We start from the raw sequence: 21,353 nt of genomic DNA, 5'->3' as shown, positions 1-21,353 counted from the left end.
AATGTCTTCTTCCACAGAGATGGTTCATCTGTATGAAATTATTTGTGGATTGGTTTAAGTCACAGGAATTCTTTTTGACCTTTTAAGGAGTTGTAAATGATCTTCCATGGTTCAGAGGGTGCAGTAAGAAGGGATCTTCCTCTTGGGACACTTGTTTCAGGGTTAATCATCACTGAGAGGAATAACTAACCAACCTTGACTGTGAAGTGTTCACAGATTTTGTGTGTAGGGACTTTTCCCAAGGGAAAAGCAGTAGTTTCCAGTGTCTTTTCCTTCCTAAGGTGCCAAATTAAATAATACAAGCCTGTTCTTTGACCAAAAACTATGGCCTTGAGTGAGATTGGTGTCCATCTGTCATCTTTTTCCTCTGATCATAAAATACTGGGCCATAAATGATACAGTCTGGAATTTTTTATCAGGAAAGCCAGGCAGTATATCAATCCTAGTGTCCCCTTTCCAGGACAGGAGGGCCTGGCTGCTGGAAGGGAAGGTGTGTATTCTGCTTCTCCTGATGATCTAAAGTGACTTGTCCTGGTTCAAACCCTGGTTTTTAACCCAATGTGTGTGTGTTTGGGTTTCAATTCCAGCTTTGCACGAACTTCCTGTGATGGTAGGAAATTCATGGAGTGGCTGGGAACAATTCATCTGGCATCTTTCACTAGCACTGTATTTAAAGCAGACTAAAATAGTAAATTGGTGCTATTTTTAAAAACTAAATCCCCACCCCCTCCAAAGACACATCTCTCTTAAGGAATGCTGAAGGAACTGAAGCAGAAATTTATTTCCTGATTTCACAGCATTTGTAATCCTCAGTCTGGGGTGTTCAGCTGAAGAGCCTGGGAAGTGGGGAGAAAACATTGTGCACAACTGCAGCGTGGCCACCAGGCAAATAATTTAATCCCATATTCAAGTTTCATTTTCCTAGAGTCAGCTGCAACCAGCTCACAGGCTGAAAGATCCATTCTGGCTGCATGAGATTACAGGCGTTGTTTTGAAAACTACACAGTGTGGAGCTTAAAACATCTGTACAGAAATCCCTGTGTTTAGATGAATTTGGGTTATTCACTGGTGCTTAATATAGTTTTTCTGGGGCTGCTGCTTGGAGATGGGGCTGCTTTTCTCTCCCAACATGAAGCCAGGGAGGGAACCTGCTGGTCTGCACCGAGGTGTCTTGCCTCCTGTGAGCACTAACCCAAGTTGCCATCATTACTCCCACATCATTAGGTGAGATGTTAGGAGGAAATTCTTTGCTGTGAGGGTGGTGAGACCCTGGCCCAGGTTGCCCAGGGAAGCTGTGGCTGCCCCATCCCTGGCAGTGTTGAAGGGCAGGTTGGATGGGGCTTGGAGCAGCCTGGGCTGGTGGGAGGTGTCCCTGCCCATGCAGGGGGTGGGACTGGATGATCTTTAAAGGTCCCTCCAACTCAAACCTTTCTACAACTCTCTGCTTATTCTGGGGGCTCACCTTGAAAGCCAGCTGGCTGGGTCAGTGGGCAGAGGCTCAGTTAGGACTTCCTGGGGAAGCAGTTGGGGTTGTTGGCTGCAGGCTGGCTGTGGAGCTGGGAGCATGTGCTGACTTTCACTTTGAGTCTCTCCGGGGCTTCTCCACTGCCAGCAGCCGGGATCTCCGGCACCTTTTGCCAAGGGCAAAATTGCCAGGCCCTGCAGGAGCAAAAAGATCATTTTTTCTTCTGGCAAGCGGGTTGCAGGCATCACATTTAACCCCTTGAACTTGTGCTTGCCAAGAGCTTTGTCCCCTTCCTTTAGATTATTATTTTTTCCCCCTCTCTTTTTTTTGTTTTTCCCTGGCTCATCCGACCTCTCGCTGGGAATTTTCAGATGATGTAATAACCTTGGAGGGGGGGATGAGCCGGGCTCCTGGGCTCAGTCCGGTTGCCATCTGCTGGTCCCCGGGAGGTCTGCACTGCTCAGCCCAGGAGGAGGAGGAGGAATAATAGTGACGCTGTCACTTGCTGCACAGACTCTGGTGCTGACAGCAGGACAGTAGCAAGCCAGCAAATAACTCAATTTGTGCTGACAATGTTTTATCTTGCATTTTCCCCCCCCCCTCCCTTCAACCTGTCCCCTCCTTCCACAGCTGTGTGGGCTGCTGGGGTGGGGTGAATTTTCATGAGAAAGCAAAAAATAAGCAGAGAAGGGCCCGTCCTCCCAACATCAGACCAGTTCAGCACGTGGGGCTGCAGCTTCCCTGGCAGCGTCCTGAAAACCTGGCCCCTCTCTGCTCTTTGGGACATGTCTCCACATGTGGTGGCCAAAGAGCTGCTGTCACCCTGTCATGGCTCTTCCTTAGCAAAGGGATGGGGCTAAACCAGAGCTTTAACCATCAAGTTACTGGAAATTCAGCTGTCCTGGCTTTTTCCTGAGTCAGATTCCCCCCAGTAATTACAGCCAACTCCATCCTGTGCCCTGCCAGCTCTCTCCTGTTTGCCTGCCCAGATCTGCTGGGGCTTTCCAGGCCCTGGAATTGTTGTGGAATTTTCTGAGGGGTTTAGATACCAGCTGTTGAGACTGCAGGCAGGGCTTGAATCAATTCAGCTTGTCCTCTGAGATGATCTAGATGCAGTTTCTGAATCCCACAGCAGCTCCTGATAGCCTCCGTGCCCCTGCTGCAGAGCAAGGAGCTTTATCCCTTGTGCAGGGCCTGGGCAGGTTCAGCTCTGCTCAGCTCTGAGCTCTGCTCAGGGTGGCTTCAAAGTCCTTGTGAAAATGTCATGTAAGCTTAGGAGATGTGGGGGAGGGATGCTCGTGCTGCTGGTGCTCATCTCAGAGCCTTTAGCTCCTAGTTGTGGCAGTGTGAGCTCGCGTGGGGCTGCGTGCCCTCTTGGCAACAGTCTGTGCTGGGGGTGACATGTCAGCCCAGGAGTGCTGGTGTATAATGGTCTTACAGGTGTAGCTGGAGAAGATAAAGTCATTTCTCAGTAGTTCTCTTGATAACTAAAGGTTTCAGTGCTTTTCCAAGCTAGAATTTTGGTCTCCAAAGAGAACTGGGCAATGGAGGAGACTTGGGCAGCAGCATTTGGTGATCAGATCTGAAGTTGGAAGCTGTGAGTGTGTGAGGAAGACTTGTTGGTAGGACTCCTGAGGCTGGAGTGGTTTGCTACTCCAGTTAATGGTTTTAATGGTTGACCTTAGCCAGTTGGCACAAGAAATACACTGAACAGTCTTGTGTTTGGGCTGAGGTCGGGAGGGCACACACGTGTGGGGTTTGGGAGAATCAGCTCCAGGAATGTGGGCAAAAGTAACATCTGGGGCAGCACCCATGTTCTTGTTGTGAGATGGGGGGTTAGACAGGGACAGGTACTCTGGGTGACCCTGATTGGTGCCATGTACAGAAAGTTGAGGCTCCAAACTCATCAGTTACCAGATCCTTACCCGTGGGGCTGCTGCTCTTGGAGCCTCTCAGGTGTGCTCACTCCCTCCACCTCTGGATGAGGTGCCACGTCAGGGAGATGAACATCACACAGGACTTGGTTGACATTTGGCTTGACCTGGGGTTGAGGATTTCAGTTGAATTTCTCTCCTCTGGCCCCCAGCTCTGTAGGTTTGATGTGCTGAGATACCTCAGGTTCTTGGAAGTCAGATCTGGGATGGCAGGACATGAGATACCTCCAGTGGTAAAGGCTTCACTCTCCTGCCAGGAGATACTTGTGCTGTGAATACTGTAGGAATTCACTTCTCTCCAAGACCTTCTGATCAGAAAGGTTGGGTCCAACCATTACAGGTCCTCCCAAGCCTGGGTTTTAAGGTCAATGCCTGTATGTTTGTGAAGGGCTGTTCTTCCTGGGGGACTGGGAGAGGATTATGGTACCACAGCTTCTGGTGCACCATGGAGTTAATTGGAATGCCCTGTTGGTGTCCCTCTGCAGATGTGCCGACCAGCCTGCACTTCCAGAGCATGTTGAAGTCTCAGTGGCAGAACAAACCCTACGAGAAAATCAAACCTCCCAAAAAGCTCTCGCTCAAGCACAGAGCCCCCATGCCCACCAGCAGCCTGTCTGACCCTGCTCGCAAGGACCGCCACAAGCTGGTGAACTCCTTCTTCACTGCAGCCAGTAAGTGTCCTCCCTGCCTGCACCATCTGCAGGAACATGGCCTGGTCTTGTACCCAACAGCCCTGCAACCTGGGAGGAGAGAGGAGGAGGATCCCTTTGAAATTCAGCTTTTAGGGATGAGGCCAGGGCTGGAAGCGAAGTGTGTGCAGGGTGTGAAGTGCGAGCTGGTCTGTTTGTAGGGACCTCTTGCTGCTCTGAGGCTGCTCTCAGGAGCAGAGTTCCAGCTCCTCCAGCCCCGAGCTCATCTCCAGCGCCCAGAGGGTGTTGAGCCCAACCTGCCTGGCTTTACGGAGCTGGGAGAGCTCTGCCCGAGCCTCCCGTGCCAACAGAAAGAGAGGTGCCAACTGGCCTTTCATAGCTCTTTCTCTGTTCCCCTCCTCAGAGCGCTCACATCACAAAACCCCAGCAGACAAGGCTCACAGGCCACCACCCCTAGACGAGCTTTCGGCCGCGCCCAAGGCCGAGGCAGCGCCCGAGCGCCCGCTTGTCCAGCCTCCTGCCTGGGACAAAAAGCGAGTGCGCGACTGCTCGTCTGAGAGGAGCGAAGGTAGGATGCCCGGGGAGCTTGGGCTCTGCTGCACATCCAGCCTCTCTCCCCCTCTGGCCTCCTGGCAGGGGGGACCCCTCTGCTTTGGGCCTTGTCACCACCGCAGCGACGCCTCGTGCCCTCCAGCCGCTTCTCCCCCAGCCCCCAGGGCCTCTCCAGCTGGCAGCCACCGTCAGGACGTGCTTCTCTTTCACGCCAAGTTCTCCTCAGCACTGGCCTGGTGCTCAGGGTCCTTTTCTATCCACCACCACCACCCTCCTCGGTCTGTCTCTCTGCTAATGTCGTTCTTGGTTTCCTCCCCCCCCCCCTGTGCAGTGTTGAAGCATCACACGGACGTTGGTGGCCCAAGCTACTTGTCAGCAGCTGCAACCCCCACACCTCACAGCCCCATAGCTCGGCAACTCTCCACCTCCTCAGAGGGCTCTGCTCCAGCCAGCACGAGTGCACAGGGCACCTCCAGCACAGCTGTAAGTATCTAGGAAAGATCTTCCTCTAAGTATCTTCCTTCCTGTAGGTACCTAGGAAGCATCTTCCAATCTTAGGAAGAAGTTCCTTACCATGAGGGTGGTGAAGCAGTGGAACAGGTTGCTCAGAGAGGGGGTGGAGGCCCCATCCCTGGACTACATGACCTTTAAAGGTCCCTTCCAGCCCCACACATCCTGTGATTCCATGATCTAGTGCCTTTATGGAGAGGTTTCTGAGCTCAGCTCCATCATGGGGTCTCAGTTTTTGAGCAGTTCAAGCATCTCAGGCTTGAGAGTGCTTTGTGTTTCTCTTCACTCCTGGCTTCAGCTGGTGGTAGGGTTGCTGACCCTATTTTTATCCTCTGACTTTGGGTCTGCTGGTTGGTTCCTGGGTTGATGCTGGCTCTGCAGAGCCAGGCAGCTGCCCTGACAGGTTCACTGTCAGCTCAGGAACTGCTGGTCATCGCTCCTGTTCTCAGAAGTCCCTTGGCTTGTCTCCGCGTTTGGGTTTTGGTTTGTGAAGTTGTCTAGGGATGCCAGGAAGAGGAGCAGAAGAGCTGAGCACCAGCAGTGCTTCCACTGAGATGGCTTTCCCTTCATGGCCTTGGTGACACTGGGCTGGGACTGAGTCACAACAGGGACAGCAGTGGTGGCTGGGACCTCAGTTGTCACCTGTGTGCAAGCTTCAGAAGTTGCTTAACTCATCCTGTCTGCGGAGGCACACTGGTCTGGTCTCTGGCTTCAGGCATGACTGTTGATAGTGACATGTTGGAGTTGCTTTGTTGCCATGGAAGTATTTGACCACCCACTCCATCCTCATCCAGCCTCACACGAGTCCTGGGGGTTGGCCCTGGCAGGTCCCTGCCAGTTGGGTTCCCTCAATAAAGGAGGTGGAGAACATGGTAAATTGCAGGTGACTGTTGGGAAGACACGTTTGTGATTCAAGCTGATCCAGAAGGATTCATGTCACTCTAGCAGCAGTGCTGCTGTCATGGGTTTGGGGGAGGTTTTTTGGATAGACAGATGGTAGGAGAGCACCCAGTGTTCCACCAGGTTTCAGTAGAGAAGCTTGGAGTGTATTTCTGACTTAGAAAATCCATTCCAGTCAAAAGTGTGATGGAGATGGAAGCTGTGAGGCTCCATGTGCAGCTGTCCTAACCCAAGATGAACTCCTGGCTGGCTGCTTCACCTTCCTCCTCTATCTCAGTGTCAGGAGTGGTGGTTCTACACCCCTGCAGGGACACCAGCAGCGGGGGCTGTTCCCATCCTGGATGGTTCTTCCTTCTCCCCTGATGGTCTCAGAACTTTCTTCACATTGGCAGTAGAGGGTTGGGTTGTGTGGGAGACTTCTTTTTGTTGGGTCAGTTCATCAGCCAGATCAACCTCCTGACCCACCTGGCTGTGCAGTGGCTGGTGCCAGGGTGGAGGTGGTGGCTGGAGCTCAGGAGCCCTTGCTCACCTTGCTTCAGTGTCCACAGGGACACCACAGCCCCTTTTTTGTACCTGAGCATTTTTGGTTGGGAAGAGGGGCTTCCAGCAGGAGAGCTGGAACAGGTTGCCCAGGGAAGCTATGGCTGGCCCATCCCTGGCAGTGTTGAAGGGCAGGTTGGATGGGGCTTGGAGCAACCTGGGCTGGTGGGAGGTGTCCCTGCCCATGCAGGGGGTTGGATCTAGATGATCTTGAGGGTCCCTTCCAACCCAAACCATCCCATGATTCCATTATTCTAACTGATACAAATTGCTCGTTGGTTCTGAAGTCTCCAAAGGTCATACAAGGCCGTTCCTTGAGTCCGTGTCCTTTTTCAACACCAATGACTTAACATGACCTAACCTTCCTCACCTGGTCCTTGCCTCCATGTTCCTGCAGCCAAGGAGGAGAAGAGGTGAAAGCTCCTTCGATATCAACAACATTGTCATCCCCATGTCCGTCGCTGCCACCACTCGGGTGGAGAAGCTGCAGTACAAGGAGATCCTCACACCCAGGTAGGTGCCAGGACCCCCAGCCCAGCAGGGTGTCACCTCCCAGGCTGTCCCTCTGGCTGACCCCTCTGCTGTGTCTTGCAGCTGGCGTGAAGTGGACGTCAGTGCTCTGAGAGCCAACCCTGATGAAGACAACGAGGAGGTAGGAAGGGTTTCATTTCCCAGTTGATGTGGGATGGGGTTAGTGACAACTGAACAGCATCCATGGAGGACACCAGAAGGGAGTGGACACAGGGATCTAGGCAGGGAGGTGTGGAGTCTCTTCCTTGGTTCCAACAAAATGGCACAGTTTCCTTGCAGGAACCAGGCTGGGGTTGGTTCCTTCTCAGGCAGGATGTGGTAGGGCAGGAGTTGGGTTAACTGGCTGGTACAGCTGAGCCTGAGGTCTCATTGCTGTCAGGAGACCTCTCTGGGCAACAGTATTTTTGTGGAATGGTCTAATCAAGAAATCATGACCAGTCATGCTGCAATAGTTGTTATTTTAGCTAAACTGAATAATGATGGAATGTCCTTGATCCTCTGGGAGTGCTGACCCCAGGAGAAGAGCTTTCCTTTGGTGTCCAGAGCTCAGTCCCTTCCTGAATTATGCAGACTTGGTTCAACAAGGTGTAGCTCAGGCTGGAAAAACTGCACATAGATGCATGTTTCCTAGAAGAAAGTTGGTTGATGAGAAGCTCAACAAGAGCTGACCATGAGTGCTGGCAGCCCAGAAACCAACCCCTGTCCCGGGCTGCATCAGAAGAAGACAGAAGTGTGGCCACCAAGGCCAGGGAGGGGATTGTCCATGTCTACTCTGCTCTTGTGAGATCTCACCTGGAGAACTGGGTCCAGTTCTGGAGCTCCCAACATAAAAAGAACATGGAGCTCCAGGAGAGAGTCCAGAGGAGGGTATAGAGATGCTCCAAGGGCTGGAGCAGCTCTGCTGTGGAGACAGGCTGGGAGAGTTGGGGTGTTCAGCCTGGAGAAGAGAAGGCTCCAGGGAGACCTTAGAGCACCTTCCAGTGCCTGAAGGGGCTCCAGGAAAGCTGGGGAGGGGCTTGGGACAAGGGCAGGGAGGGATGGGATGAGGGGGAAGGGATTAAAACTGGAAGAGGGAGATTGAGGTGAGACATGAGGAGGAAATTCTTTGCTGTGAGGGTGGTGAGAGCCTGGCCCAGGTTGCCCAGGGAAGCTGTGGCTGCCCCATCCCTGGCAGTGTTGAAGGGCAGGTTGGATGGGGCTTGGAGCAGCCTGGGCTGGTGGAAGTGGATGATCTTGAAAGTCCCTTCCAACCCAGACCGTTCCATGAAAGCTCTGACCAAGCCCTTTACCCTCCCCTTTCCAGATCGAGGACTTATCGGACTCGGCCTTCGCCGCCCGGCACGGCAAGTGTGAGGAGATGGAGCGGGCGCGGTGGCTCTGGAGCACCAGCGTCCCCCCGCAGCGCCGCGGCAGCAGGTACAGCCCGGGGCACGAGGGCTGCAGGGGGTGTCTCTCGGCCAAAACGTCGTTCCCAACAGCGGGGTCCTCTTGGGGAGCTGGTTGTGGAGGCTTTATTGGGTTGCCTGATCCATCAGAAATGGTTAAAAGCTTGTGCTGGTTTTGAAAAGTTCGGGCACCACCCGCAGGAGCGGCTGGAGGAGCCCACCTGGGGGGGGGGGTGAAGTTACACACTGGTGAAGTTGCAGAGAACCCAACTCCTGCAGCATCCCTTGGGATTCTGCTTTCTCAGGCACTTTGGGTGCTGTAGAGGAGTGGAGGCTGGTGCACCAGCTCAGGACTCTGGAGAAGAAACAAGGGCTGAGCTGGACATCCCTCCTGCCGGAGCAAGGATCAGTGGTTGTTCCCAGTGTCACATCTCTGCTCGATGGCTTCAGCAGGGCTATTTCTTCTCACTTTCCATCCGTGTCCTCACCTTCCTCTGGTCACTTGGCCCTCGATTCCCTTTCTGCAGCATCTTTCGTGAGGAGGTGTCTGAAACTGCAGCTTCCAGCTGCTGAGCTCATCATAAACCTGCAGAAGAAGAGGTTGTATCTTCTCCATGTGATTTCCAGTGGTGGGTCTGGTTTTGAGCCCCTCTCTGCTGGGCCAGAAGAGCTGAAGTGCAGCTGCAGAGCCCTGCCCCCCTCCTCCTCTGCTTGTGGTTTTGGTTCAGCCCTGTTGGGTGTGTGATCATTCAGGGTCATTTCTGCAGGAACTTCTGCAAATTTGTCAGACTCCCCATTTGTGCAGCTGCTGCCTCATCTGCAGCTGCCTGGCCCAGGGCTGGTGGAGTCTGGGACATTTTGGTGCTTCTCTGCAAACTTCTTCATGCAGTTTCTCATCTCTTAGCAGCACTTCACTTTGACTTTGTTCCTCCAAAGACCCTCTTGTCAGGACCTTGGTGAAAGATGCTGTGTTGAGGTCCTGGCTTGGTCACTGAGGGGAATTCAGACTTGATGAGTGTAGATTGCTGTTGGGAAAGGACAGAAGTCTCTGGTCCAGCCTCCTGCAGGGCTCTTGCCAGCACAAGACCATGTTGGCCATGGCTTTGTCTAGCCATGGCTTTGTCTGGCCATGGCATGAATGCTTACAAAGATGGAGATTCCCCCAGAGCTGGGGAATCCCAGGGCAGGTCCCCAGCAGGGAGAGATGTGGATGGGAGTGTCCCTGTCCTGCTGGTCATGTTCCTCAGCACAACCCAGGACAGGATGTGCTGTGTTTGTGCCAAGAGTGACGTGGCGAAGTTGAGCTTGGCCTTCACCACGTCCTGCTCCTCCTCAGCAGGATCCTTGCTCAATCCCTCAGTTCCCATCCAGGGGTTGTTCTTGGTCTTTCCATAGAAATGGTTGGAGCCCTCAGGGCCTGGTGACTTCTTGTTGCTGTCATTCAGCCAGGACCTTGCTTCTTGCCTGTAGTGGTTCCTGGGGCAGGCAATACCAGTAAACACTGGGGGAAACTCTCTTCGTTTCCCTTAAATGTCATCTGCTGTTTCCCCCTTTGTCATCTGCTCCAGCAGATCTGCTGAGCGTCGTCTGGTCTTCCTGCCTCCCATGTCTAACAGCACAGTTTGGTTTTTTCTTGCAGCAGCTTTTCAGCTGCATCTTGACTCGGCTGATGGACTGTAACTTGCTGCTGGTGTAGCTGGTTCATTAGTCTAATTGGGGCTGGGTCTGTGTCTTTTGGTGAACACTTTGACCAGTAGATTTTGGGACCTGATCCTTGGTGGCCCTTGATTGCCACTTGCTGTCGCAGTTCATCTTGAGGAGCTGCACTCTGCTGTGGGCCCTCCAGGCAGGTTCCTGTGGGTGTTTGATCAGGGAACCTGTGTAGGTGCCCCAACCTTCTGAGTTCTTGGTTTCAATCTTCTGAAGTCTCGGGGTTTTACAGGGCTCCTCCCATGCCCAACTGTTGATCTTGCTGCGTTTCCAGTGTCACTGATTCACTACGCCTGGTTCTTGAGCTGCCTGGTGTCACGTGGATGGTGGAAACACTTGGAGAAGCGGATTGTGAAGTGTCTGATCTCATAGGGTGGCTTCTCCTCGTGGTGTTTGTGCAGCCCTCGCGGCGCGGGAGCTGTGTGGGATGTGCAGCCTTGGGGAGCAGTGTCAGTGTTGCCAAACTGCACTGAGACGGGAGATGGGACAAGGATGAGCCCGGATGAGTCTGACCTCTGGGCTGCAACATGCCCTGCCTGTCTGTCCCCAGTCCCCGTGGCTGCTCCAAGGAAGACACAGTGGGAGGGGTCAGTGGGTGGCACCAGGTGGCCTGGGCCCCCCTGGGGGTGGCAGTGTGGCTGGGACTGAAACCAGGCGCTCAGACACCTCCCTGTCCCAGGTCCTACAGGTCGACAGATGGACGGACAACCCCCCAGCTGGGGAACCCCTCGACCCCCCAGCCAGCATCCCCTGAGGTGGGCAACTGCCACTCCCACCCGGAGCTGTCCCACACCCACTCCCCGCGCAGCCCCATCAGCCCCGAGCTGCTCTCGGCGCCCCTCACCCCCCTCTCCCGGGACTCCCTGCGGCTCCTCTCCAGCGAGGACACACGTTGCTCCACGCCCGAGGCCGGCCTGGATGAGCAGGTGGGTGCTGGATCCCCTGGGACCCTCAGCTCTGGATTTGTTCCCAGCGATTGGCAGGAAAGTCCCAAGTGCTGCCTCTGGGGGTGTCACTGCAGCCATTGCTGCAGGCAGGGATTAAAGGTAAAGCTGATGCTCAGACTGGGCTGTTTTCTCCTCCTGGCTGTGGGGAGGCAGCTTGGAAGCCTGAAGGTGGGGGGTCCCTCCCAGGCGCTGGGCTGGACGGGATGCAGAGCGTGGTGCTGTTGGACACGGGCAGCAGGATGTTTCTCCAGGGCCTGGTTCAGTTTGGAGGCTGCCGTGTCCCCACCACGTGTGGCAAAGCTTCCCGCGCTCAGGCAGCCACGTCTGCACCGTGGAGCTGCCTGCTCCGAGCGCCGCCGCGGGCAGCCGGAGTCACACGTGGAGTGGGAGCAGAAGAGCTTTTCCAGAGGATATTCCATAACCTGCTGTCTCTTCCCTTTAGGCCGTGCAGCCCTGGGAGCGACGCACCTTCCCACTCTCGTACGACCCCAGGACAGAGTGCGAGGACCAATCCGACCCCCAGGACCGGTTGTCGCGCTGCACCCGCCGCACGTCGGGCAGTAAATCCTCCCGGGAGACCGATGGCACTTCTGCTTTGCCCAACCTGGCCAGCCTCAAGAGCCGACCCCCCCTGGTGACCCCTGCTTCCTCCTCCTCCTCCTCCACAGCAGCAGCAGCAGCAGCAGCCCAGCGGCCGGCGCACAGATAGAGACGTACGGGAAGACATGAGCAAAACCAACACACAGAACTAACTCTTGGCATTAAAGCTTCCAAAATCTGCGTTTGATATTCAAACATCCTGCCGGGAATTTTCACAGTTTTTAGTGAATTTAAGGAGTTTAGAAACTTTTTTTTGTTTTCTCTTTTTTTTTGTTTTCCTTTTTTTTTTTTTTTTTTTTTTTTTTTTTCTTCCCTCCTCCTTCTCCATGTTTCCTTGTCACATGAATAAGACCCCCCAGATTCCTCCCAGTGGAGTGAAGCCTCGGGAGGGGAGCAGCCCACCAGACCCAACCCCCCCCCCCTTTCCTCTCACCCCTTCTTTAGGTGTATAAAACTAGAGCACAGGATTTAGCTGACTAGCAGACTTCAGGGATAGTTTTTCTCCAGCAAAAGGGTGTCTTTTTCTCTTGACCTGCTGCCCTCCTCTCCCTGAAAGGTTTTACTGGAGTGACATTAGTGGTGAAAAGTGGTGTCTTGGGATTGCAACCTGGGCTGGCTGTCCTGACGTGCAGAGCTCGCTCTGCACTTCCACCCTCTGGCGGTTTTCTTCCCTAGGTTGTGGTTCCAGGTTATCCCCAAGGGTGAGTCTGAACCCCCCTGGTCTCTGCCCCCAGGGCCTCCCTCTGCCTCCTTCCTCCTCGCCCGGTTGCGGTGCCGAGATCCGGCTGCCCCGTCCCCCGGGGGAGGAGGAAGGAGAAGGAAGGATCCTTGTAGCCGCTGGACGCACAGCACGGGAGGAGCGGGGTTTGGGAAGCTGGGGTTCACACCTGGGGTGTTGCTCCTGGGTGGGAGGCAGGGAGGGGGGATCGTTCCCAGCCTGGAGCAGGAGTCCCACCTCACTTCAGGGACAATCCCTTTGGGGACAGGGCAGCAGCTTCCAGCTGGGAAATGCGGGTCTGTGACCAGTGCTGGAGCCTGGCCCCTGTGTCCCCGCAGAGGGTCGGGGAGCTGGGCTGAGGGCAGCACCAAGAGCAGCAGAGGGAGGGTCCCATCCTGGGAGCTGGTCTGGATGGTGCCTGCAGGTGGGTTTATTCCCAGCAAAGGAGAGAGAAGAGCAGGAAGGAGGGTGGGGAACGGGGATCCCCCAGCGCCGCTTCGCTCCCGCACACCCAGAACTGGCGTCCAGTCTGTTTCATTTCCCGTTGGTCCGACTGTGCTGCCTCCTGACAGGTATTTTCTTTTGAATCCGAGTTCGCTGTTGTTCCCTCCTGTTCCCTCCTCCTTCCCTCCCTCCCACACCCGCAGTGACTCCCGGATCCCACACACCATTCCCACCTGTAAACGCTTTCTGCTCCCCCAGGGTGTGGCTCTTGATCCCTGTCCTGTCGCTGGCATCGTGCCTGTCTTTATGTATAATCACATCACCAAAAAAACCCACAAAAAAAAAAAAAAACACAAAAAAAAGGAAAAAAAAAAAAAGAAAAAAATACAAAGGACATTTTATTTTATTTTTTTCCATTTTGTAATCGTAAAGAAATAGTAGCTAAACTGCTTAATGGTTGGGTTTTCACAATTTTCAACATGATCTAGTGTTGGTTTTGGTTTTGTTTGGGTTGGTTTTTTTTTTGGGGGGGGTTTCTGTTTCTGGTTTAAAGGATTTGTTGTCATTTCTTAAAAAAAAACAACCCCAAACAAACCACAAAACCAAGGCTCCCATTTCCCTCTGCGTTAAGTGCTTTTCTATTTATAAGGTTGAAAATTCTGAAGAACCCTTTTAGCATTATAAAAAGAAAAAAAAAAAAACACCAACCCCACACACACACACACAAAACAAAAACCCAACAAAAAAAAAACCCCAACAAAACCCACTATCCCAAACAAACCACCTTGTATTTTGTAAATATTTTCTTTTCCTGCTTTGAGCTGTGTAATGTCCTTGTTATATAGAAATGCTTTTCTTCCGAGAAGCTGATCTTTGTTAATGTCTTGATTCTGTTGGCAAAGCACAGATGTGCTTATATAAAAAAAAAAAACAGGGAAAAAAAAAAAAAGAAAAAAAATAAAAAGAAAAAAAAAAAAAGAAGAAAAGATTAAAAAAATTAAAACAGATGAAATTTCCCTGTGAGGTGTTTGTGACACGCTGGGCAAGGGGCCCTTCCCTCTGCTCGGTCACTTTCCCTCCCAACTCACTTTTCTGGGGCCTCTTTTGTCCTTCCCAAGGTGACTTCCCACGTTCTTGTCGGGGGGGTGAAAAGAGGAAGCGGTGGTGGGGTCTGGGATGTGGGATGGAGCAACAGGAGCTTCCCTGGGAGCTCCTGGGCCACCAGTCCTGCCTCGTGTGGCTCCCTCAGCCCCTCCTGGGGGGGTGTAAGGAGTTCATTTTCTAATTTTGGGGTTTATTTTTCTAATTTTGGTTTAATTTTCTGGGTTTATTTCACATTCTCAGGTTTAACCAGTTACTGCTGATTCACACCCAGGCACATGGTCCCTGTTTGCCCTCCTGGCTAGTCCATGTCAGCCCATGGTGGGAGGTGACTTCCTTGGGTGCTCTTAAATTTCCAAGATAAGGGAATTTATACTTTGTTCCTCGTTGCCCAGTGGATATAGAACAGGAAGGTGCCAGGTGGTGATTAACCAGGTTATCAAAGAAGTAGGAGGCAGCACCAGGTTCCTTCCCAGTAATTGCCAGGGCAGGAACAATCCAATCTGCAAAGCAAACCGTGGTGGGAGAGGCCTGGGGAAGGTGGCGGAGCAAAGAGCTCCAGGATGTTGGAATTGGGCCCAGTCCCATCCCCTCCCCACCCCGCGAAAGAGGCGCCGTTTCTTGTAGTAATGACTTTTATTTCCAAATTCACTTTTACGGCAACAGTGTAAACCAGTTGTTAAAACGCACGATACACTATGGACACCCACAGACAGAAGCTAAGCTAGAATGATACACTGAGATCAAACCTTCCCTCCCCTCCCATGGGAGCAGGGCTGCCAGCACCACCAGCAGCTGATGCTGAAGTTCCATGTCACAAGCATTTTTATTATTATTTTTTAAATATTATATTTTTTTGAGTGCAGAAACAGGTTCGGTTACTTCTGACTCGGTGCCGGTTTGAACCCTGTTCAGACCAAGAGGTGCGTGTGTGTGGAGTAAAGGAAAAGCCAGGGGGCAGTGGGTCCAGCTGCTCATGGTCACCCTCAGGCCTGTGGGGTTGGGGCTGGGGATGTGGCTCGGGCTGCTGGAAGGGGACAGTGGAGGGCAAGGGCTGTCCTGGGACACCTGGCTTTCCCCCCAGGGAGGGGGAGGTGAGATGAGGGGGTGGGTGCAGGGGGAAGGGGGTGCAGGGGGAAGGGGCTGCTGACAAGCTCAGCCCTGGCCTGGAGTCCCTCCGGAGCTGCACAGAAGGTCCCAGGGGGTGGCACAGGGCAGGGCTCAGCCACGCACCATCCTGCAGCCCAGAAGGGTTAACTGGGGTGATGAACCCGGGCTCTCCCACGTGCTCCAGAGGACAAAACCACCCTGGGGCTCCCACATCCCACCCGAGCCAGGCAGGGACAGAGGCTGAGGATCAGTAACTGAGCCAGGGAGGAGCTGCTGGTGGCTGTGCTGGACCAGCAGCTCCTGGGGCTGCAGAGACAAGGGTTGGACACCCTCCCCTCTCCAGCCCCAAATTGCCACCTCCCCAGACCAAAACCAGCCTCCCCAGCTGCCCCCCCAGCCCATGTAGAGCAGCAGAAGAACCTGGGGAAGCCACAGGACAGAGGCTCCTGCATCAGGTGGCAGTGGGGCCTGTCCAGGGAGGAACCTGCTGCTCCACCCCATTAACTGCTGAAACAGCACCCAGCCTGTGCCCGAAGGACAACCAATGCCTCTGCAAGACCCCCTTGCTGGCCCACTCACACCAGTTTCAGCCCCTTTCCCTGCAGCACAGCCTGAGCACCCCTCTGCCCCCACTGCCAGCTCTGTCCCCACTGCAGGGCTGGTGGCTCTTGGCAGAGAGGGGGAGGATGGGGGACAGGGAGGGGACACACAGCAAGCTGCACTGGTGGCATCTCAGCCTCTTTGGTTGTAACGGGCACATAGGGATGACCACAGGTGCAGCACAGCCCTGGGCCACCCCTTCACACTCCCTGGGTGTCCACAGAAAAACAAGCAGAGAAAGAAACACAAGTGGATCAGCTCTTCTCCCCAGTGTGGGGCTGGGGCGGGTTGTTAGGGCTGTATGGAGGACACACCACGAGGGGCTGCAAACCCAAACCAGGAGAGTGCAGATTGGGGGGGGGGGGGGGTATCAGTGCCAGGGAGCAGCCTCAGGCCTCCCCCCCACGTGCAGGATGGGACCCGGGGAAGCTGCCACCACACCAGCATAAGAAAAAAAACAAAACCAAAACAACCTTCCTCACACCTTCCCCTCGTGCCCTCCTGGGTTGTCTCCTCCTGCTGCCAACAGCATGAGCCCAGCAGAGCCTGGAGCTGCCACTTCACCCATCACTGGCTGACCTTGGGGGAGAGGGGGGAGAAACAAAACCCAAAAATGTTACAAGCTGCACCCAACTCCAGGGGCCATCCCAGCCCTGGAGAGCTACAAGTGCCCCACACACCACATCCTTGGGCCCTGGGAGGAGAGCACAGGGCCAGGAAGCCCTAACACAGCCCCCACAGCCCTTCCTGGGGAGCAGGGCAGGACCTCTGACACAACCCCCTCAGCCCACAGCCCTCCCCAGGGAGCAGGGCAGAGGCTCTGAGCCCACCTGGCAGACATGCAGTGCCAGGTCTGGGCACAACCCAGAGCTCAGCCAAGCCCCCCTTGGCCCCTCCTCGCTGGACAGCTCAAAACTACTTACAGCGTATTACTTTTTTCTTTTTTAAAACACATGCTCGTTTAGGAAAACAATCACCCTGGCACGGTCCAAGCATATACAGACAAATCTACTCTACAACACGAGGGGCTGCCAAAGGAATAGGGAAAAGCCTCTACTCATCCACTCAGCAGTTCCAGCACAGCCCCTTCCGCAGTGGGACACCCCGGCCTGGCCGGTACTCCAGCTGCCGGAGCTGAGAGCAGGGCTAGGGGGTACCTGGCAGTTCTCTTCATACACATCTCGTCTTTCAGAGGTAAAAAACAAAAGGTTTCTTCCAAATCAGCAGGCAAATGGAATGCAGAAAGGGAGGGCACCTCCCTGCAGTCCCTGGCAGCAGCACCCACTGCCTGTGCTGCCTGCAGGCCAGCCCTTCAGCCCAGGACTTGTTAGGGTAATGTGTGGGACTGTCCCAGCCCCTTCATGAGGGGCTCCCACTGCCCTGGGGGGTGCTCGGGTCAATGTCATGCTGTGGCTGCCCCCTAAAGCCCCCTCCCCACTTCCCTGGGGCAGTGGGCATCCCTGGTAAGGCAGGTGGCCCTGGGCAGGGCTGGGACAGTGAGGGACCTCGCAGAGTTTGGGGGGGACAAGGGGAGGGAGTGGGGGGCAGGCATGGGCTGTGCGCTCCGAGGAGCAGGGGGAGAGGAGGTTTTGTACCTCATAGTGTCACTGATTTTGAAGTCCTGGAGCTAGAGCTGAATGAACAGTAAAAGCAGGTTAAATCATTAACCAGTTAGGGGATGGGGAAGCAGCTGTAAAAGGAACAGAGGAAGAAGGCCAGATTATTATTTGTTTCTTTTCCTTTTTTTTTTTTTTTTTTCCCCGTTTTTGTTTCGTTTCGTTTTCCTTTTCCTTGTCTTCTCTCATCTGGGCCCTGCTGTGCCCCCGATCACAAGCCCTGCTTGGCCAGGGAAGCAGACACTTCATCAGCTAGTGTGGCCAGCTGGGGGGAGTCCACCATGTTGATGCTGCCAGTGGAGGAGACGTTGCTGAGGCGGCGCGGGGAGGCGTCCCCGGAGATGGTCGGGGACTTGTAGACGATTTCGGCGCCGTGGTCGGTCTTGGCTTTGGCGTTCTCACGGAAAGTCAGCTTGTGGGTCTCAATCTGCAGGGGCAGAGATGGAGGGGTGAGGGTGCAGGCAACACCTGGAGAAGATTTTTACCTGCAAAGCTGCTCAGTTGTGCAGCTGGGAGGAAAGCTCAGTTTGTTATCACCCCCACACACACACCCGGTGCTCCCAGGCATCAGGAACGTCACATCCAGGAGGGGGTGGCAGGACTGGAGCATCCCGGGATGCTGCCAGGTCCTTCCCAAGCTCCCAGGAGTGGTGGTGAGTCCCAGCACAACCTGGGCTGCTCCCACTCCCCTAGCAGAGATTGAGGGAGGGGGTGGGACCCTTACACAGGTTGTGAGGATGCCCCACAGCTCAGCTGAGCCCAAAGTGCTGCTCCCTCTCTCCCAGCAAGGGCCAGGGAGGGGAGGGGAAGCAGACAGGGTTTGCTACTTACTGGTGCCCTCCCCAGCCCAGTGCAAGGCTGGGGGCTGGTTCTCCAGGGGGGTGGGTGGCTCCAGCACCAGGGACTGGAGCCCAGCAGGGTCTGGGCTCGGGCTCAGAGCAGCCTGGGGATGGGTCTTGTCTTCCTTGCCTTTCTCTCTCTACAGGTGAAGAAACCGCCCAGGGCGGTGAGGTGCAAAAAAACGCATCAGCAACAACAAAAAAAAAAAACCCAAGATCCAATGAATGTCAACCAGAAGGAAAAAAAAGATCAAAATTGAAGAAAAGAAATAGAAAACTGAGGAGCAAAAGATCTGAAAAACGAGGCCATTCACTGGTTCATAGGAAGAACAGCAACTGCCTTTGGAGGCAGGGAGGAAAGCTTTCCCTGGCAGCAAAGGTGCTGGCACAGGTACTTTGGCAGAGCACAGAGCACCCCGGATTCCCACAGGACACCCAGCAATTCAGCCTGGAGAGCTGTGGGCTCTGTGTCCAAATATTTTGCCTGGCAGAGCAAGGAGGGGACTGGAGACACAGGGAAGAAAGGCAAAAGGGCAGCAGAACCACCCACAGATGCTCTGTGTGGAGGGCTGATGGGGCTCAGCTGTGTCCTGTCCCCTCCCTGCCAACACAGTGTCCCACCTCGGGGCAGCACTGCCTGAGGATGGCCCCTGGTGCCAAGGTGGGAATGGTCTGGACAAGGGAAGCAATCTGAGGCAGCTTCTGAACTCAAGGGACACCAACAACCTCCTCTAGGTGTGGATTTAGGCAGAGTGTGGGCAACTGCCAGGCAGGAAGGCTGAGGCAGGTGATACCACTGCTGGGTAGAGCAAATAAATTCCCCCTCCAAAGGGTAAGTTCTTCAAACTGTGGCCCAGTGGATGTGCCAGGATATGAAAGAACCATCATAGTGATCATAAAAACAGGCTTAGTGAAGCACAGTGCGGTCTGATGCGTAGCAGCAGCGAGAGAAGGGTAAGGAAGTCAAGCAGTCCCTCAGGCAGAGGCCAGGAAGAGCTGGGAGGTGCACAGAGAAAACGTGGCCAAGAACAAAGTGCCAAATACAGGAGCTGAAAGAGGATGTTCCCTTCCCACTGAGAAAAAAAAGGTGTTTGAAAAACAAGCAAGATTAAAACCACTTTTCCCCAGAGAATTCAACCACCTGTGTCACCAGGCTGGAGTCTCACCTCTGGGCTTACCTGAGCTCCTGGCCCCCTGCAGGGGACCTTGCTGTCCTCAAAACCAGGTTGTAGACACATTTTAGCTAAGACTTACTGAGAAGTCACCATCAAAGCTCCCAGCAGGACAAGCTCACCCAAGGTTCAGTATTTCACCTGACCTGATTAGCTTCTGTCTTTCAATTTAAGTCCCCTGAAACGTGCACCAGCCCCTACACAGCATCCTCAGTCTCAGCTGGGACACAGAGACTTGAAGTAAGAGGAGATCAGCTTTCTCCTGAGGTGACAGCCTACTGCAAAGTCACCTTTTCTAAATAAAGCTAAGCCTTTAATGCTCCACTTTCATCAGGGAACCAACACCTCTGCAGTGCCCTGAGCTGCCAGCTTTGTGCCACTCCCCTGGGAGTACCTGGCAAGGCAGAGAGCAAAAGCAGTTGCTGATGGTGACACCCCTTAATGTGGAAGGTGGGAGCCACAACATGTTTCTGCACAGACTTCAGAGAGCAGCAGAAAGAGCAGAAAACCACAGGTGAGGATATCACCAACATTCACACTCATCTGTGTGGCCAGAGAAGGGGACAGAAACTGCCACCCTCACAGTTCTGCCATGGCTGCTCTCCACCAAATGTCCTCCAGGTTGGCAGCTGCAGCACAGGAGCTCTCAGCTCTGCCTGCCATGGGCAGGGGGACAAGCTGGGTGTTTGGGCAGGGGCTGAGCAGCCCAGCCCCAGGCAGGGCACTTTTCTTTTTGTCCTCTGAAGGACAAGGACAGCCCACCTCACAGAATAACAGAATCATCCTGGTTGGAAAAGACCTTGAAGATCATCAAGTCCAACCATAACCTAAATCCACCAACCATAACCTAATCTACCTGCTCAGTGCTTAAATCATGTCCCTCAGCACCACATCTATTTCTTTTAAACACATTCAGGGATGGTGACTCCATCACCTCCCTGGGAAGCCTGTTCCAGTGTCCATGCTAGAACATGGGCAGCAAACCACATCAAGAGCTGGTGGAGAGGAGCTGCCTGGCAAGCAGGGAGAAGAGGCCACAGGGGCTAAAGATGAGCTGGGTGAGCAGGACCTTCTGAGTCCAGACTTCCACAGCCCTTTGGCTCCACACCTGCCCACAGGGCAGACAGACACTTGCAGCTCTCAGCTGTGTCTGCTCTCCACCCAGGGCCCCTTTACCTTTTTGTTTCCTCCTCCAGGGACATGGCTGATGTTATCTAAGGACCCGATTTTCGACTGCACCTTATCTTTGAAGTCCAGTTTCTCAGATTTCACCTCCACCTGGCCACCACCTGGAAGAGAAGAGCACACGTGGGATTAGCTCCTGTGCCAGGACAGGCTGGAGGGAAAGCACTGGGGGCTGAGCTGCTGCTTGAGGTGGCTCCACCAAAGGGTGAGGAGCAGGACAATGGCAGCACAAGACTCTATGATGATCTGGGAAACCTAGGAACCAGGGCAAGTGGGAACCAGACTAGAGAGACTCTCCAAGGGATGCTGTGCAGAGCTGACTGACACCCCATGCTTTATAGAGCCAAGGGTAGGGATCTAACCTTACTGCCCTGAACATCAGCAGTTCTTCCTACTCATTCCTAAATTCTTCCCATCTCCAGCCAGGAGTTGGCACAGATGAAGGTGTCCATGGACCAGACCAGATCCCTCCCCTAATACCAAGCAGTCAGGCAGACTGGAGAGGGTCTGGCAGTGATGGAGCTGGGAACAGTGTCTAGCACCCCAGGGCTCACTCTGATGCTCTGGTCACTGATCCATGTGCCTCCCCTTGCTCCCTGCACTCCCCTCCCTGTCTCCAGATGCACACCAGGATGTAGCCTGTGAGCTCCCAAGGACCAGCACCCAGTGCTGCCAGATGCTCCAAGGATACCTGGTTTGTGATGGATGTTGCCCAGGGAACCACATTTGGATGTCACATGGCTCAGGTCGACTGGCTTGTAAACAATTTGAACCTGTCCACAGAAGAAAGGAAAAGGCAATGAGCTTCTTGCCACCACAGGCAACCTGGGGAGGGGGAGGCACA

The 21,353-nt window shown here is 54.1% G+C and overlaps 2 protein-coding genes across 31 annotated transcripts in view; one reads left to right on the top strand and one right to left on the bottom strand.

The window, feature by feature from the left end:
• The window catches only part of KANSL1 (KAT8 regulatory NSL complex subunit 1), a 102,983-nt gene extending 88,378 nt beyond the window's left edge, over window positions 1–14,605 (top strand). For 4 of the 8 annotated variants that reach the window (XM_051640292.1, XM_051640289.1, XM_051640291.1 and 1 more), the window contains 7 exons: window positions 3,885–4,070; window positions 4,453–4,617; window positions 4,933–5,084; window positions 6,949–7,064; window positions 7,146–7,203; window positions 8,386–8,498; window positions 10,857–11,786. In XM_051640292.1, the coding sequence (XP_051496252.1) occupies window positions 3,885–4,070; window positions 4,453–4,617; window positions 4,933–5,084; window positions 6,949–7,064; window positions 7,146–7,203; window positions 8,386–8,498; window positions 10,857–11,688 (1,622 nt within the window). In that variant the 3' untranslated portion in view covers window positions 11,689–11,786. Of the gene's footprint in view, window positions 1–3,884; window positions 4,071–4,452; window positions 4,618–4,932; window positions 5,085–6,948; window positions 7,065–7,145; window positions 7,204–8,385; window positions 8,499–10,856 lie in introns of all 8 variants that reach the window. The other 4 variants (XM_051640296.1, XM_051640294.1, XM_051640295.1 and 1 more) reach the window with 3 other exon arrangements.
• The window catches only part of MAPT (microtubule associated protein tau), a 60,136-nt gene continuing 53,387 nt past the window's right edge, over window positions 14,605–21,353 (bottom strand). For 22 of the 23 annotated variants that reach the window (XM_051640335.1, XM_051640333.1, XM_051640339.1 and 19 more), the window contains 3 exons: window positions 21,201–21,282; window positions 20,501–20,613; window positions 14,605–17,740 (listed from right to left, as the gene is read on the bottom strand). In XM_051640335.1, the coding sequence (XP_051496295.1) occupies window positions 17,525–17,740; window positions 20,501–20,613; window positions 21,201–21,282 (411 nt within the window). In that variant the 3' untranslated portion in view covers window positions 14,605–17,524. Of the gene's footprint in view, window positions 17,741–18,144; window positions 18,293–20,500; window positions 20,614–21,200; window positions 21,283–21,353 lie in introns of all 23 variants that reach the window. The other variant, XM_051640337.1, reaches the window with a different exon arrangement.

The sequence above is a fragment of the Apus apus genome, chromosome 25 (assembly GCF_020740795.1).
Source record: "Apus apus isolate bApuApu2 chromosome 25, bApuApu2.pri.cur, whole genome shotgun sequence".
Lineage (NCBI taxonomy): Eukaryota > Metazoa > Chordata > Aves > Apodiformes > Apodidae > Apus > Apus apus.
The sequence above is the reverse complement of the archived record's forward strand: the minus strand, read 5'-3'. Positions and strand labels throughout refer to the sequence as shown.